Below are 15,611 nucleotides of genomic sequence, written 5' to 3' on the forward strand. Positions count from 1 at the left end.
CCATTCACCAATGGGAGGGCCTAGGTTGAGTTCATGGGACCAATCAGAGGGCGCAAGGGAGGCGTGCCCCTCGCACATCAGCGCGGCTTCATAAGTGGTCCTCTGGCCTGTCTGGTCGCTACTGCTATAAAGAGAGGGCTACTCGCCGTAAAATGGTGACGCTGGCTACACTATGCCGCTCACTCCCGGTCTTACTCTTTTCCACCTCCGAGGCCCAAGCCCTCAGATCGCCCCTCCCCGGAGAGGACAGGCGAAGATGTGGGATTTCCAAAGCTTATTGGACGCCGGTGGTGTCGCTCTGGGGGGCCGCCGGGCCCGTAGCGGCAAGCACCGCCCCTCTCGGACGGTGATTGGGCTCGCCTGAGTAGACCCGGGCTGGGATTGGTGCGAGGAAGGGCCAGAGCCTTCGGGCACCTTGGACCGGAGCGCGGGGAGGCGGTGGCAGCCGAGGAGCCGGCGGGGGCTCGCAGCTCCCTCACCCGCCTCGTGCCTTCTGCGGAGGGCCCCGTGGAGGGAAGGAGCGAGCGGCCTCCCTACCGCATCACGCGGGGGGCGAGGGTGGCACTTGTCGCGTGTCGGGCGCGGGACCAGTGGGGTGGGCGGCGGGAGGGGGGTGGTAGCGGAGGGCGTTAGAGGTGCAGAAATCCAAGAGTCGGCAGCAGGACTAGCTGGAGACCTAGACCTGGAAGCGCTTCTGGGGAGGAGGACGTAGGGGGCAGAGGAGGGCGTGGGCGTGTCTGGTATGGGATGCCAGGCGGAGGAGGGGGCCCTGCTGAACAGATCTGTGGGTGGATACTTTGAGGAATCCTCTTCCTTTTTTCCCTTTGATTTGCCTAAGAGAGAGTCCCCATGGTCTCTGTTCAAGTTTCGGAAACCTCTTTGGGTGGGCCTAATCACCTACTACTTCTTTATAGAACTGCCCAGGGCCTTTTCTGATACTGAGCACAAACGTGGGGAATATGGCAGAAAACAGGAAGCCGCTGCTGGGCTTCGTGGGCAAACTCCCCAGTGGGACCACACTTGGGAACTCAGGCAAGACTCACTGTCCTTTGTGCATGGGGCTTTTCAAAGCCCCCAGGCTCCTGCCTTGTTTGCACACAGTTTGCACCACCTGTCTGGAGCAGCTGGAACCCTTCTCAGTAGTGGACATCCGAGGGGGAGAGTCTGACACAGGCTCTGAGGGGTCACTATTCCAGGAACTCAAGCCGCGCACTCTGCAGCCGCAGATCGGCATTCTCTGTCCGGTATGTGATGCTCAAGTGGACCTGCCCATGGGTGGAGTGAAGGCTTTAACCATAGACCACCTGGCCATGAATGATGTGATGCTGGAGAGTCTGCGTGGGGAAGGCCAGGGCCTGGTGTGTGACCTGTGCAGCGACAGGGAAGTGGAGAAGAGGTGTCAGACCTGCAAAGCCAATCTCTGCCACTTCTGCTGCCAGGCTCATAGGTAAAGATGGGTTACCCCACCTGGTGTGGCTTAAGAGCGGAGTACAAAGAGGTGTCAGATGGAAAGGAAAGCTCAAATGCCTTGGGAGGTCAGAGGGCAATATACGATGTGACAACAGATCCTCCAGAACAGTAGTTAACTCCCGCAGCCTTTACATAATACCTGTGGTAACAGTAACATCCAGGGTTTGCAGAGTCCTTTTCAGTTTACAATTCACATTCAGCTACCTTGGCTCATCAGTCATTTGTATAGTGAATAATTGTACTAGGTGCTATAGAAAGAGAATGAATATAATAGCATAGCCCCTGCCCTTGATATCATTTGATCCTTGTAACTCATAGAAAGGCAGGCACCATTTTCACTCCTATTTATTATCTGAAGCTCAGCAATATGATTTGCCAAGGGTCCCATAGGTGGTAAGTAGTGTGTAACAGAACTGAATTAGAAATCCAGATCTTCTAACTGCTTCCTGTGCTCTTTCTACTAATCTGTGCTGCCTTCCCAGTATAAGGTGCTGATTGGTGGGGCCCCACCTCGGCCTTTGCCAGGTACTCTGGAGTTACTCCGGAACTTGGGGAGGTGGGCTGGTGGGTGCTCATTGGGATACAGATAAGTCTTTTATGGTGTTTGGTGAACAGTTTGTCACATGAATCACTTTGTCCCTTTTCGCCCCCTTCCCCTACTCCAGGACATCCCAGTGTAAAATGGCCAAGGTTTTAGGATTAGCCTAAAATAGTTTTAAAGTCCTGCTTTCCATGTGTTCTCTGGCCTCACCAACGGGACAAGTTAGTAGCCTTCAGTCTATTTTTAACTTGTAATGATGACTACCTTGCTTTCAGCTAAACAGCTGACCCTGTTTTATCTACAGCCACCCTTCTGGTGCCAAAATAGGCATGTCAGCCTCACGTCGATATAATGCTAACAGGGAAACTGAACCGTCACTGTGGGTTCCTCAGGATTTCCCTGGATCTCTAGAGGGCTACAGAAAATTAAAAGAGCTTTGATTTCTATTGACCACTGATTTTACTCTTTCTAATAATGCTGACTCGAAAATCCTTAGCTTGCTGGGTTGGGTGATGTGGGCACTGGTCAAAGGAAATGCTTTCCCAAGGTCTTACATGAAAGATGAGGGAGACTTTCTGTTGCAGCCAGCCAGCTGCTTTTTAGTTGTCTGAGGTTGACTGCTGTGCCCTCTGGCACAGTTTTTGTCTCTTGCTGCGGGGGTCTCCACCTGTGCTCTCCCCTCTGGCTGGCTGTGGGAGTAGGCTATGGCTCTTGACAAATTAACTCTTCGGGGCAAGTTCCAGGATGTAGCCTTAGCATTGCAACCTCTTGCAAAGTCATATGCCAAGCCAGGGAGCCCTAGCCTACTGTCATTCAATGCTATACAACAGCCCTTCCGGGTAGGTGTTACCCCCACGGTTTAGAGGAGGAGCTGGACTCAGAGATGGTCATGTGGTTTGTAGGAGGTTCGAGCAAGGATATGAAGTCAGATTTATCTGACTTCAGAGCCCAGGCTTTTAAAAGTGCCCAACTGTTTCCCAACTAGAGTTGTCCCCTAATTTCCCGTTCCTGGCTCTGTTGGCCCCTAGGCGGCAGAAGAAAACGACTTACCACACCATGGTGGACCTCAAGGACTTGAAAGGCTGCAGCCGGATTGGGAAACCCATCCTGTGTCCTGCTCACCCTGCGGAGGAGCTGAGGCTGTTCTGTGAGCTCTGCGACCAGCCGGTGTGCCGGGACTGCGTGGTCGGGGAGCACCGGGAGCACCCGTGCGACTTCACCAGCAACGTCATCCACAAGCACGGGGACACTGTACGTGAGCTCCTCAAAGGCACCCAGCCCCACGTGCAGGCCCTGGAGGAGGCCCTGGCCCAGATCAAGGGGACAAACAGTGCCCTGCAGGCGCGGGTGGAGACTGTGGCCAACGACGTCCGAAGCTTCTCTGAGGGTTACATCAAGGCCATTGAGGAGCATCGGGACAAGCTGCTGCAGCAGCTGGAAGACATACGGGTCCAGAAGGAAAACTCCCTGCAGCTGCAGAAGGCACAGCTGGAGCAGCTGCTGGAAGACATGCGGACTGGAGTGGAGTTCACCGAGCACTTGCTGACCAGTGGCTCGGACTTGGAGATCCTCATCACCAAGGGGGTGGTCGTGGAACGGCTCACAAAGCTGAACAAAGTGGAATATAGTGCCCATCCCGGGGTGACCGAGAAGATTGCCTTCTCCCCTAAAAAGAAAGCAGGCCTGTGCCGGGGCTATGAAGTCTATGGGGCCATCAGTACCAAAGAGGTTGATCCAGCCAAGTGTGTTCTTCAAGGAGAAGGTAGGGAGGCATTTCCCATTGGCATCAAGAGGGCAGTAGACAGGGACATGGTGTTAAAGACAGGTGGCTTTTTCTGATTTGTTCTGGTCGGGATCCAGTTAAGATCCCAATCGCGGGTGATGCTTGACCTTTTTCCTGTTGAGAAAAGTAGCAACAACCAAGGAGCTCCGGGACCGTGCTTTCTCTCCAATGACAGAACAGGCAGTGCCCGTGGGAGGTAACGGCACAGGCTGGCGGCAGGGTGAGGTCCTGCCTGTTCAGAGAGGGTGGCTGGGGCCAAGTTTTGAAGAGAGTTTCAGAGAGGTGAGGAAGACAAGATGGTGGTTTACTTTCTTCTGTGCCCTTCCGGGTTCATGTAAGCCACATATGGGCATTTAAAAAAATATGGCAGGCATTTCACTCAGTAGGGGGAAAAGACAATTTCTTTTGATCACCTCTTCCTAAAGGAAGCATGTTATTCCAACATGTATGTCACAGATCAGTCCTGACAGGATGATTGTATCCTAGGGTCATCCTGACGCTGGCTCAGGAATTCTTAACTGGAGGTCACAGGTCCCCCGCTGAGAATGATCTCTCCCTGAGAAATACCCACGAATTTGGGCATACTATGTCAGGAGATTCTTAGAGCCTTCATAAGACCTCACAGTAGTTCCCCAACCCCAGGTTAAGAAGCCTGTTTCATCTGACTTCTGGACCAGAGGCTGTAGCTACTGAATATTCCCCCAGCACCTTGACACAGTGACCAGGTTGTGGAGAACCTCACAGCATGAAGAATCCAAGCTGGTCAGCTGTTCCCCCACCTTTTCCAGCACTATTGGCAGTTATGGGCTTACCAGCCTCTCACGGTTTTTTTCTAGAGATTTTTTTTTTCTCTGAATACATACATCAAGCCTGAGTGTTTTCAACGCTTCCTTAAGGCTGAAATTAAGGTCCAGGATCCTTATGTGCTCCAAGAGCAGATGCTGGCTGAGAGAGAACCAGGCTTACCAGGATGGACTCCCAAAAGTGTGCGCTGGGAGACAGATGGGGAGAGAAAAGGAGGAGGAAACAGGAAGCACAACCTTTTGTTCTAAAGAGAAAACACAGGGCGGTGTCTGATCCGGGGATGTAGTCACTGCAGTCGGCCTTTGAGGTGGGTTCTGAGTGCTTATCTCCTGCAGATCTCTACAGAGCCCGCGAGAAACAGACCGCCTCTTTCACCCTGCTTTGTAAGGATGCAGCAGGAGAGAACATGGGCAAGGGAGGAGACAACATCCAAGTCGCGGTAGTCCCTAAAGATAAGAAAGACAGGTTTGTATTATACAGTCAGGCACGTGGGTAATGAGCGGTGACGGAACTGGAAACTTGAAGTCCTCTGTAGTGATGAAGCTCTAACTGCAGTAGTTACAGCCCACCCCACCCCCATGATGCTGCTGAAAAGGCAAAAGGACCAGTTAGACCAGATGAGTTTTCCTGTATGGGTCTTATGTCTGGAGTTAGTTCTGTTCCAGAGTTCTGATCTGCCCTTCAGACTGTCTTCATCCCAAGCTTTGAACAGACTGAAACAAACTCTGTGTTGGACTGAATGGTGCCCTTCTTAAAATTCAGTCCCACTTTGCTACTAAATTGTGCTGGGAGCAAAGTTATGTCTCTGGAATTAGAGGAGGGAGGAGAGAGGCCAAAGAGTAGGAAGTCGGTTGGAGAGAACATAACATTTTCAAGAAATTCATCTGAACATCAGATTCAATCATTATGTATGTTGCTTACCTTCTGTTGTAAAATCAATCTCAGAGACAAGTGGAAGCAGCATCCTGCTCGGGGGACGTTTAAAATTAATACTGAGGGGGAAGAGTGGTAGAGCAGTGGTAGAGCGCATGCTTAGCATGCATGAGGTCCTGGGTTCAACCCCTAGTACCTTCATTAAAAATAAATTAAATTAAATTAATATTGAATTTATGGTATAGTGTACATCTTAAGATAGCGGGCAGCTGAAGCAGGCTTGTGAATGAGTGGCGTTTGAACTCTCCCCTCTGTTCAGTCCAGTCAAGACGATGGTCCACGATAACAAGGACGGGACATACTGCGTGTCCTACACCCCCAAGGACCCTGGTGTCTACACTGTGTGGGTGTGTGTCAAGGAGCGGCATGTGCAGGTGAGGGCGACCCAGCCTATGCCTCCCTGACCTCCTTCACCCTAGCCCGCCGGCTTCTGTCATCTTAGGGTGTGGAGACATTCCTCACTGGACCAGCTGTATAGAGGGACTGAACAGGGTTCTCTCCTTCCTTGCTTCTCTTCACTTTAGAAATGGCCCAGATGTGGCAACTCTTATTCTCACTAGAAGATGTTGGTGAACTCTCTAGACCTATTTCGCCTCCTGGCAGTTATGCTTGGCTTGTATGTTATCCTTATCCCAGTTGGTTTGTTGGAATTCCTAATTTGGGAAAGATGCCTTGGTCACAGGGGCAAACTACAGCAGACAAGTATATACACTCAAGAAATAATAATCCAGGATTTTCCAGTGTTGTTCAGACTATGACCAGACACAGACTTACTGGAACACAACTGGGAGAGTTATGCCCTCTCCTCTCAACTGACAAGTCCTCTCTCTGCCTAACCACATGCCCATGTAATTCTCTACTCTGTTTACATATATGTGCTTATCTGTTACCATGGTTACTACCACCTCCACAGACAAGCGTAATATTTTCTAGCCTAGAGATTATGCATTTTTTTTAATTGGGTAATACTGAGCATGTCCAACAGAATCTCTGTTGACATTCGAGCTGTCAGTGGTTTCCCCCAGTTGGAGGTCAACACTGACAAGGGCAACAAGACACTGTAGGGCGTCGTGGTGTGTTAAGCTTGTGGTCTGGGCACTAGGAAGATTCATAGTAGCCACTTACCGCTTGCCTAATTACAGGGTACTGGCGCGGGTTAGGTGTTTTTGCAAACACTATTTCACTTTTCTTCCCAACCACTCACGTATAAAGGTCATCGTCCAGTTAAACCAAGAAGGCAAACTTGCACAATACACAGAACCTCGGCAGGAAAATCAGAATTGGAACCCATTTCTTTGAACTCCAAGTTGTTCTTAAAACAGATTGTAAACTCTTTAAAGGAAGAGAGATTTAACATCTGGAACGCTTCTAAGGTGCCAGCCTCTCTCCTTTTGTAGACTGTGGTTCTCACATAGCGATAGGCACACAGCAATGCTTATTAAATATCTACTGTTTAGCATAGGTGGAAACTGGAGAGTAGAAGTTGTCCTTGAAGGAAAGGAGGCAAGTAGGGGAGTTTCTAATGTAAGAATTAGTAACACACACTCTTAACCTTCCCCGCCCCATGTGGCTTCACTGTCCCGGAATGAGTAGATGGGTAAAATAGTTACTCCAGAATGGAGAGGAGCTGGCTCAGTCATTGAGGGCGGGTGGGGAAGTGTGTGGCTGAGCAACTAGAGAAAGGACCACTGATATCCTAGCCTTGCGGTCATGTGCTCCTCAATTAGCGACATTGCTCAGGAGCGGAGAAGACAGAGACCGAAGTCGATGACGTGAAAACACAGTTGGGTTTACTAGTGTGGCAGGTGGTCTGCGCTCTAGGAGGGCAGCACGGGTTCCTCGATGCCCCCTCTCACTGCATTTGTATCTGGCACCATCCAGCTGAGCGCCCAGCTGCTCGGTGTCCCATGGTCACTGCTTCCCTCCTACTGTCCTTGCCCCTCCCCAAAGGCAGACGCGGTGACTTACACTCCGTTTAGTACATGTGATGTTCAGCACATCCCTGTCGACTCATAAGATGCCATTCTTTGCTCTTGGTCTGAACACTGAAGGGCTCGCCATTCACCGTGACCGTGAGGAAAAGGCACCGCTCACACCCAGGCGTCTTTCACTGCTGCACGTTCTGCTCCAGCGGAGGCCAGAAGACTGCTCGCTGCGCGTGCGGAGGCACCATGCCAGGTGAGGAGAACCAGTCGCTCTTGAAAGTCCTCCCTCACCCTCTGTGCATCTCCCAGCAGTGGGAATCAGCCACCACACCGCCACCAGGTCCGGGATGTTGACTCAGGCTTTCCCTTTAGGAATGTGGTCTGTGCATTTAAACGTATCAAGCATCTTTGTTCCGAAAATTGAAGTAGCAAACTTAAAAAGTCTGAGTTCTTTTAGTTTTGATACAGTTAACCAAACCTAGGAGCCCTGTGCTCCTCCTTGGGACACTAGATTTCAATCTGTACCCTTTCCAGCAGCCAGAGTGGTGGGGAAGACGTAAACCCATCCTGTTCCTTTTAAAACCTTAGACATGCTATTATAAAAATGATGATGATGATGATGATGATGATGCTATAAGTAATAAACAGGAGCTTTATTGTGAAAAAAATGATAAAATAAAACCTTAGAGAAATTTCAAATGAAGCAGGGTGAATAAACCAACTAAATCAGGTCTGGTTTTGGGGGGGGTTGGCAGGGAAGGAGGGTGAGCAGGAGGGTCAGCTCAAGCAAGAAATCTGTTTTTTCTTTAAGTATTCTGTAGTGCTCTTACTCTAATGGTGGGCCTTAAGATAGGCTTTTGCAAACTTTCATATAAACACTTCAGGATCTACTTTCTTTATTTCCACCACTCTGCCCTTCCCTTTTGCTCAATTATGTTATAGTTAAAATCCAAACCAGTCGGTCTCCTTGAGTTAGCAGACTGTTAAAATAACACTGCTCTTAGAACTGAGCTAACCTCAGTTGATTTGCTGTCATCAGTTTTGAGAATCCTCCTGACTACAGAGGCATCTGAAATCTCTTTCCTCTTGCCACGTTTCCATTTAGATGTTTTCACGTCCCCTGAATCTGAATGTTGCCATGAGTTTAATTTCCATGGGAACCGCTGGACTTCCCTCTAATGGTGGTTTTCTCTTTGTACCACGCAGGTGGGTACCTAGGCTGTGGCCACGGACACAAAGGCCATCCAGGTCGTCCCCACTGGTCTTGCTGTGGGAAGTTTACGGAGAAGTCTGAATGCACGTGGGCAGGTGGGCAGAGCGCACCGAGGAGTCTACTGAGGACGGTGGCGCTCTGACGGCTTCCTGGGTACGTGGTCACAGCTGCCGCCCGCGTGACTTCAGATCGTCAGAGGACCCCGACCTTAATTCCGCAGAAACCGATAGAATTAAATTAAAGCGCCTTATGTTATACCCTCGAGTTCAAGTACTTTTTGTGAGTTACTCAGGATCGTATGTGCAGATGGTTGAGCACCAGAGAACGCACTACGCTCCTCTTCCGGACGGGGTGGCAATGTCCTTTCTCTACCAGGGAGGCTCCCTTGGCTTTGAACAGGCATGGCGGTTCCTGTGCTGTTGATCACGGGGGTCATTTAGTTCCTTACTTTTTAGTATATAACTCTTTAATTTCTCCCTGAGCTGCATGGTATTTATTTCCCTCAGAGAGTAAAAACCTCCTTGGATCGTATCCACTTTTTGCTAGCACACTTTAAACGGATTATAATGTGATATTGCTGTTAGGGTGGAGGTCCTCCACGTCCCCTCTATGCCACGTTCATCACCTACTCCCAGAGCCTAGAAGATTTATTCTGTGGTCAAGGGCACACACACAGTCAGTTAAGTAAAGGGGAATGCTGTTGACACAGAACCTCATACATTTCTTGCAGATGGTACTCATGCCAAGTGATCCAGATACCATGGTCTTCCTCAGTCTGTCAACGCTCTGCCTGTTGGAGAATCGTCTTCACTTTTGTCTGTAGACCTAGGAAATTAACTAGGAGCTTTGATTCCTGTGATGTGCCTGCTTAGCTGATGAGAATTCTTGGGAGAGGGAGTATACAGCCCTGATGCCCCAGCCCTGCCAAGGTCGTCACTGCATGCAGTTTGTGTGTTCTTCTGGGCCTCTTGACTTTTTATATAGCAAAAACGCAGCATGTATTAAATAAAATTCTTGGACTCTGCATTGTAAGATCCATTAAGAAGTGATTCAGTTGAGTGGTGAGCTGGCTTAGGCAAAGGAAGTGAAATAATTAGACGAAACACGTTGTCAGGTCAACGTGGAGTACATTTCCTCCTTAAGTCTGACAGCTGTGAGATACATCAGAGCTGTAAATACTAAGATAGTCACTGCATTCTCACCTTTTCTGGAAAGAGTTCCTCCAGCCCTCCCTCTGACCAAAATCTGATCTTCCCGGAAGACAATGATGGCCCCAAAACCCTCTCAAATTATTAGCGATTTGCTCTTCCTCACTCCTTATAACCACGGGGGCCTGAGGTCGGGTGGGTGTCCTTCAGCTAAACACTGCTGCTTTACGATCAGTGGTTCTCAACCAGGAGTGAATATGCCCCCCAAGGGCATTTAGTAAAGTCTCAGAAACAGTTTTCCTTGCCACAGCTGGCGGCAGGGTGCTACTAGCATCTCCTGGGTGGAAGTCAGGAATGTTGTTTTGCTCAGTTCAGGACAGCTTCCCACAACAAGAATGATCCAGCCCAAAGTGTTAACAGTGCCACTGTGGAGAAATCCTGTTCTAGACCATTATTCCTCTTTCTTTAAAAATGGCCAGCCAGCCTGAAAGTTCATGCCTTTAGACAACCTGCTACCCCTACATGATTCAGCCATCTAGAGCCTGTATCATTCCGCCTAATTCTTGAAGACTTCAGCACCAAACTTGCTGCCACTCCAGCACCACTCCTCATCGATCCTAGAATAATTCAACATCCACACTGACTTCTTCATTCCATGACCGATTCTCTAATGTTCTTTTTCCCTAACTTAGCTGTACAGTCAGACATACCCTAGACCTTGATTCCAGCTGATTCCTCTGCATAATCCAATTTCAAGCATCCTACAACCACAAATTCGCATCTTCCCGGCTCACCCACTATACTAACCTGACTCTACGAATCCTTCCTCCCCCCTAGAATCGCCAACATGGTGATTCTACCACCTGCCCCTATTCCCTTCCCCTCCTCACGTCCTTTCCTTCATCCTACTCGGCTTACACCCTACAGACCATCGTCACACCCTTACGTGTAGTCTCCCTGTCCTTTTTGCCTGGCAAAACCCTAGGTTACATCCAAGTCTCCATCTAACCCAACTGAATGATCCCAGAGAAAATCACGAACGTATGATGACTAGTCTCACTTTAAATCTCTGACCAATTTCGGCGGGCTGTTAGCAATGTCTAACAGTCTGACAACATCTCTAGTCCATTTACTATCCCACTCTCCTAAACAATTATTTCACACTTTCTTCTACTCAAACTCCAACCTGTACCCCACTTCCTCTTTCCACTTCTGATCTTGCTTCCTAATTCACTGAGAACAAAAGAATTCAGAAGAGAATCTCCCAACCCTCCCACCACATCCTCAAATCCACCTACTTTCTTATCAAAAGGCAACTTCTATTCGCGATCTCATTCCACCTCTACAACCCAGGAAACTTGCTCCAGGAATTCGCCCTCTAATAGATTGCTCATTTCAGAAAATACAGTATTGCGCATCTTAAAAAATGAATTCCCCTCGACTTTGATATTCGTCTGCTAGGGCTGCCATGTATAATACCACAGACTGGGCAGCTGAAACACCAGAAGCCTATCTTCTCACAGCTCTGGGAGCTGGAGTCCAGGATCGAGGCATCAGCAGGGTGAGGCTCTCCTGAGGTCTCGCTCCTGGGCTTACAGATGGCCATCTCACAAGGTCTTTTCTCTATATATGCAAACCTGGCATCTCTCCCTCTTCATTTTTTTTTTTTTTGGTTTGCATTTCAAAACTGGCTTTAAATACTCATCAGGGTGCCACGCAAAGAGGCTAGGGTGAGAGCCTGTTATATGTGAGTGGGGGCTGGGGTGCCCTGAGAGACAAGAGACCTACACATCAGGGCAGCTGGGGTGCCCCACCCCAAAACAGGGATAAGGGAAACAGAGTAGAGGCCCTCTCTGGAGGGTCCCAGGGCCAACGGGGAGCCAGCCCTCCCTTTGAGGTAGATCATCAAGGGGGCAACTGAGGAGGAGCTCCCACGGTGGCAGTGATAGGCGGTCACTTCCTCAGTGGTATTGCTGATAGCTGGGGTAACCTGGGGCCGGGGTACCCTCCTTAGGGGGCAGCTGGCTGGGGTCCTCCGGAAGTGGGGGTGCATTGCAGAACTGCTGGGCAGTGTAGTGAGTGAGGAGGATGCAGACACCCTCGATGAGGGCCCACAGGATGCCCCCCATTGTGGCCGAGCCCACCATGGCCAGTGGTTCACTGCAGGCAGCCAGCACAGCCCCGGTCAACACTCTACTGGTGATGGAGTTCAAAGGATCTTCCCTGCCCCACAGCCACACCAGACCACAGTCAACGGTGGAGAACAGGCCTCCCCCCAACACCGCAAAGCTACTTCCGGTTTGAGGGGCTCAGATTCTCACAGCTTTGACAATACCTCTTTATCGGTGCCGAATTCCCAAGGCGCCCGAGCGTACTCCTCCATGGCGCCAGCATCCAGCCTCGCAGTCTGGCTAAACTCCAGCTGGTCTCTCCCTCTTATAAAGACACCAGTCCTACTGAATTAGGGCTCACCCATATGATCTCATTTAACCTTAATTACCTCCTTAAAGGCGCCGTCTCCAAATACAGTCACATTAGGGGGTAAGGCTTCAATCTATGAATTTGGGAGGAGCACAGTTCAGTCCATAACAATTTTTGCATCCCCCTCTGATAGCTGCTCCATTTTTCTGCTTTCCTGTAAAAAGACTTCAAAAGTAACTGTGGTTTGCTATATCAATTTCCCCTCCTTGCATTCTCTCTTGGTTCAACCCAGTCTTTCATCCTCATCACACCACTGAAGCAGCTCTGGTTAAGGTCACCAGTAACATCTGTCTTATGGAATCCAGTGGTCAATTGTTGATCTTTATCCTTTTTGACCTATCAACAGCATTTGACAAAGCTGATCACTTTCCCTTCCAAGAAGTATTTTCTTCTCTTGGTTTATGTGGCGTTACTCTTCTTAATTCACCTACTTCAGTGATTTTTCTTTCTCAGTCTCCGTTGTTAGTCCCTCCTTATTTCTCCAGTCTCAACACATTTAAGAGCTCCAAGGATCAGTTCTTGCATTTCTGTCTTCCCCCACCACTTCCTTCTCATCCTCTCATGAGTTTAAGTACCTTTGATACACTGATGACTCCCAAATTTATCTCCAGCTTCAAACTCCGTGTGATTATATCCAATATTAGCAATCTCCACTTGGGTGTATCATAGGTACCTCATATTTAAGCTGTCTAAAACAGAACTCCCAATTTCCAATTCTCACTGCCCACCAGCACCAAAGGGTTTTGCCTGCAGTCTTCCTCCATCTCTTTAAAAGCAAAGTCTAAATCCATTCTTACAGGTGGTGGAGCCAATCACTTTAGAAACATTCGCGACTCTGCTCTCAGGCATCACACCCAATCCACTGGCAAATCCTATCAGCCGTCTCCAAAATACATCTGCTGAGCACTGCTCTCTGCCTCCACTGCTAGCCATCCTGGTCTAAGGTACCATGATTTCTCACCTGGAGTTTTGCACCAGCCTTCTAACTAATCTCTGCTTCCACCCTTCACCCCCGACTGTCTATTCTCCCCCCAACAGTCAGAGAGGTCCTTTTAAAATACACCACAACATGTCACTCTTCGGCTCAACAGCCTCCAATGGCCTCCCATGTTACTCAGAATAAAGACAGTCTTTACATCAGCACTTAAGACCCTACAACACCCGAACTCCTGCTCTTCTCTTGTTCCTACTCATCCCCCTTCCATCACTCTATTCCAGCCAAACCAGCCTGTCGGGGGCTCCTCACACTCTGGCAGCCGTTACAATCACTGCCCCTCCATCTGAAGTGCAATTCTCACAGACAACTACACGACTCACTCTCTCATTTGCCTCAGGTCTCTGCTCCTTTGTCAGATACCATCTTATTGGAGAGATCCCTAACTACCCCGTATAAAATTGCAACTCTCCAGCCCAAGACTCCAGATCATCTTTACTCAGCTTCATCGCCGTCCAACATACATGTTCTATTTCTTTCTTGTCTGTGCTCTCACATGAGACTGTAAGGTCTAGGAAGGCAGGGATTTGACATTAACCCCTTCACTGCCGCCATGTAGGGTAGTTCTTGGCACACAGTAGAGGCTTAGTCAATATTTTGCTGACTGAATAAAGATCTAATTGGTAGAATTTTTAGTTTGAATCTCCTTGGTATCTATTTCTACAAGCCTTCCTTTCCCCTAAACTGATTTTTTTTCCTTCAAACAAACACTTGGTAAAAAAAAAAAAACCAGCCTTCTCTCAAACCTGTTGGATAAATTATATGCACCTTAGGGACCAGCCTTGAATTTTCTGATTACCTCAGACAGCTAGGGATTTGCTTGCCATGAAGAAGCTTTCTGTATTACAGCATTTCCCCCCATATGTCTTTTAATGAGTCAGATTTCAGAACTGAGGATAAAAAGCTTATCATTTATCTCAGCTGGAAAAAGGTTTTGGTAATTGGATAACTCTAACATTTCTATTGCAACAGAAAATTTCTATACATCTAGATTTTGGCAAATGCCCTAGACTTTAAGCAATATTAATGGTAACAGTTCCACTACAAATATTAGAAAAGTTTGTGCAGGTGTTGATGGGAAGGGGGAGGCTATTTGGCCTGCACTACAATGGAGTCTAAATGCAGCTGAAAAACTTGGCAAAGTAAGAGTGATCTGCAGGGCCCAAGATTCCAAGGTGAGGACAAAAAGAAGTTTGAGAATTTATGAACTGCCCCCAGTGTAACAAAGTGCTTCAGAAATCACCATTGAGCTGTGAGCACTGAGGCATCAACAAGGTGCAGCATTATGATGTAAGCCACATCTCTGGTGTTACGGGTGGGAAAAAAAGAGCCACAAATTACAGCCTCCATCCCCTGGGATGTTGTAACGGGATAAACACCTTGGCTGCCTTGGATAATAAGCATACACACATAGCTGTCAGCCATTCACTCTCTAATCTCAAAAAGGCGATAGTAACTCAGCTTTACTCCAGAGGAGGTATACCTGTGTGCTAGGTTTGTTTCAATTAAGAGGTGGACGGGTGAAGTGAAATGCTAATCAAAAGCAGAATATAGGAAGAGGCATTTCACTCTTTGTCTTATTAGCTTCTGCACCGTGATTTCAATTCCTTCATCACTTCCGCAAAGAAGTCCTCCTTAACTAGGTCAAATCCCTGTCCCACGCCCCCCAGCCACACGTACCTCCCACCATAGAACTCATCACCACGGCCACCTCACAGCCGGACATGATGACTGCATTAACGCCTGTCCCCCCCCCCCCCCACCTGGCTGTGAGCCTCGGGAGGACAGGGACTGGTTTCGGTTTTGGTTATCCTTATATTTTCAGTGCCCAGGAGTGTCTGGCACATTTAATATATGTTTTTAAATTAGTGTATGAATAATTAAGCAGTAAAAGTGTTCCTCCCATCCTTGCTTTTGTATGTAATCTACACTCAGATTTAGCTGAGGATTCTGGGTAAAAAGGGCTTGAGCTAGTGAAGACGTCATCTCCTCTGCATCCCCCTCATCTTCCCCCACCACCCGGGGTTAGATGGTTCTTTCATTTCCATCCCTGCCCCCTGGCTACTGACTCCTGTGGCACTTTGTATTAAAACTGACGCTAATTTCATTTATATGCCTACAAATTCTAAGTGCCTATGATTCTCTTTGCACTTGAAGGTAGACCTTTTCATTCTTTCTGTCTCTCCCTAGGGCTAGATGCTACATAGCAAAGAGCAGTACAGTACCCGCTGTGTAAGCCCAATTTTCTCACGGTATTACGGTAGACATCAAGATTTCAGATAACCAGAGAGGCCACACTGACAATGGCATTTCCATGAC

The 15,611-nt window shown here is 48.6% G+C and overlaps 1 protein-coding gene and 1 long non-coding RNA gene across 9 annotated transcripts in view; one reads left to right on the plus strand and one right to left on the minus strand.

Moving 5' to 3' along the window:
- Window positions 1–581, minus strand: part of LOC107034480 (uncharacterized) — a 49,177-nt gene extending 48,596 nt beyond the window's left edge. Inside the window, exon 1 of one of the 2 annotated variants that reach the window (XR_012075872.1) lies at window positions 9–581. This is a non-coding gene — a long non-coding RNA (uncharacterized lncRNA). The remainder of the gene's footprint in view (window positions 1–8) is intronic. The other variant, XR_012075873.1, reaches the window with a different exon arrangement.
- On the plus strand, window positions 167–9,693 carry TRIM45 (tripartite motif containing 45). Of its 7 annotated transcripts, none has more exons than XM_072967924.1 (7): window positions 167–346; window positions 1,197–1,447; window positions 3,040–3,773; window positions 4,934–5,063; window positions 5,791–5,905; window positions 7,583–7,709; window positions 8,663–8,933. In XM_072967924.1, exons 1-7 carry the CDS (start codon window positions 173–175, stop codon window positions 8,809–8,811), a joined length of 1,680 nt encoding a protein of 559 aa, XP_072824025.1. In that variant the 5' UTR covers window positions 167–172; the 3' UTR covers window positions 8,812–8,933. The 7 variants fall into 7 exon arrangements, with proteins under 7 accessions (XP_072824025.1, XP_072824026.1, XP_072824024.1 ...); XM_072967925.1 differs by lacking the exon at window positions 167–346 and adding an exon at window positions 615–1,032 and having other exon boundaries at window positions 1,197–1,244; XM_072967923.1 differs by lacking the exon at window positions 167–346 and adding an exon at window positions 625–740 and having other exon boundaries at window positions 915–1,447.
- The last annotated feature ends 5,918 nt before the right edge of the window (window positions 9,694–15,611 follow it).

The sequence above is a fragment of the Vicugna pacos genome, chromosome 9 (assembly GCF_048564905.1).
Source record: "Vicugna pacos chromosome 9, VicPac4, whole genome shotgun sequence".
NCBI classification, from domain to species: domain Eukaryota; kingdom Metazoa; phylum Chordata; class Mammalia; order Artiodactyla; family Camelidae; genus Vicugna; species Vicugna pacos.

Bases quoted from the DNA above. Each gene is read 5' to 3' on its own strand.
- TRIM45 (XM_072967923.1), top strand. From the start codon at position 960: ATGGCAGAAAACAGGAAGCCGCTGCTGGGCTTCGTGGGCAAACTCCCC. The intron at 3,774-4,933 runs GTAGGGAGGCAT...TATCTCCTGCAG, and splicing joins GTGTGTTCTTCAAGGAGAAG to ATCTCTACAGAGCCCGCGAG. The intron at 5,906-7,582 runs GTGAGGGCGACC...TGAACACTGAAG, and splicing joins TCAAGGAGCGGCATGTGCAG to GGCTCGCCATTCACCGTGAC.